Source organism: Propithecus coquereli, unplaced genomic scaffold (assembly GCF_000956105.1).
Source record: "Propithecus coquereli isolate 6110/MARCELLA unplaced genomic scaffold, Pcoq_1.0 Scaffold168, whole genome shotgun sequence".
NCBI classification, from domain to species: Eukaryota; Metazoa; Chordata; class Mammalia; order Primates; family Indriidae; genus Propithecus; species Propithecus coquereli.
The window spans coordinates 2,420,425-2,422,188 of NW_012141413.1; the positions used below are offsets into that span (position 1 = coordinate 2,420,425).

The following is a 1,764-nucleotide window of genomic DNA, read 5'->3' on the forward strand; positions in this document are numbered from 1 at the left end:
ACTGCTTTTGTCTGGAAAGTTAGGCCAATTTAATTTTTTTCCCTTTTCGTTATTTGAAGCATTGTTTCTTATGCATTTTAGTGGCACTTTGTGTTTGCCATATTCCTGGCTCCTAGTGTTAATAGCTAGCTAATGTTTTTGCTACTGTAAGGCATTTTGTGAAGTTCAGTATTTATGGCCTATTTTATAGGTGACAGTGCTCGATCCCAGGTTTTGAGAGAGAAAGTTATTGAATTGGAAACAGAAATAGAAAAATTTAAAGCTGAGAACACATCTTTAGCTAAACTTCGTATTGAACGAGAAAGTGCCTTGGAAAAGCTCAGGTAAGTTTATGTCTGTAAGTTGGGAAACAATATACAGTGATTCAATGATATCTTTAAGACTATATATGAAAATTTAAAACATTTTTAATCAATCCAACAAGTGTAAATGAAAAGGAGGTGAAATATGTATCACATAAGTTTTTTTATTAAATAAAATGACCCAGTGTAGTCAAAGATATGTTAAAAGAGGAATTTCCTTAGTGATGAGATCATAATCGACAATTGAAAAGCAATTTGGAGCTATGAATTCAAGTGATACCTTGGCTAGTGGATTAGTTTCCTAGGGCTGCTATAACAGAGTACCACAACCTGGGTGGCTTCAAACAATAGAAATCTATTTTCTTTTGGTTCTGGAGGCTAGAAGTCCACAGTCAAGGCATCAGCAGGGCCATGCTGTCTCTTCGAGCTGCTGGCAGTCCATTTGGGCTTCAACCGTTTGTTTCTTGGCTTGCAGCTACAGCACTCCAGTCTCCAGTGTTTTGCTCACGTGGCCATCTTCTCGCTGTGTCTGTGTCTTCACGTGGCATTCTCCTCTACGTGTGTGTCTGTCTCTGTGCCTCTCCTCCTTTTCTCACAAGGACTGTGTTATATACACCCTACTCCAATATAACCTCATCTTAACTTTCATCTTAAATTATATCTGCAAAGACCCTGTATCCAGTAAGGTCACATTCACAGGGATTAGGACTTCTACATACTTGTTTTAGAGGATACAGCCCCACCCACAGCAGTCAGCAGTATAACATATGTAGTTTTCCACCTAGGTCATGATCTGACCTGAAATTTATTGGGTAGCAAAACCTGAACTGGACATACCTATTTTTAAAATTGTACTTATTACCAGTAGTGATAAGTTCTGTTGGAGAAATACTAATGCGTTTTATTCCAGGTGTTGCTGGGGGTGTTATATAAAATATAGCATACGCACTGTTTTTCTTTTTTTGTTTTTGTTATTTTAATGTTTGAGGTGAAATCCATACAACTTAAAATTAACCACTTTGAAGTATACAATTCAGTCCTGACTTCGTGAGTGCCTTGCTAAGAAAAATAATAAAGCATATAATTCATGGGCATTTAGTGAACCTTTACTTTTTTATCACCCCAGAAGGACGTCCCATATCCATTAATTAATCACTCCCTATTCCTCTTCTCCCCCCACTTCTTGGCTACCACTAATCTGTTTTCTGTCTGTATGGATTTACCTATTCTGAAAATTTCATTTAAAATAAATCATATAATGTGTCATCTTTTGTGTCTGGCTTCTTTCACTTAGAATAATGTATTCAAGGGTCATCTGTATTATGGTGCATATCTATACTTTATTACTTTTTATGGCTGAATAATATTCCACTTGTTTTGATATACCACATTTTGTTTGTTGTCCATTGTTCATCTGTTGATGGACATTTGGGCTTCAACCATTTTGCTATTGTGAATAATG

At 36.3% G+C, this 1,764-nt stretch overlaps 1 protein-coding gene across 1 annotated transcript in view; it reads left to right on the forward strand.

Annotated features, from left to right (window-relative positions):
- CENPJ (centromere protein J) overlaps positions 1-1,764 on the forward strand; it is a 51,778-nt gene that overhangs the window by 11,835 nt on the left and 38,179 nt on the right. Inside the window, exons 7-8 of the mRNA XM_012641672.1 lie at positions 82-115; positions 191-323. Of these exons, the coding sequence (XP_012497126.1) occupies positions 82-115; positions 191-323 (167 nt within the window). The remainder of the gene's footprint in view (positions 1-81; positions 116-190; positions 324-1,764) is intronic.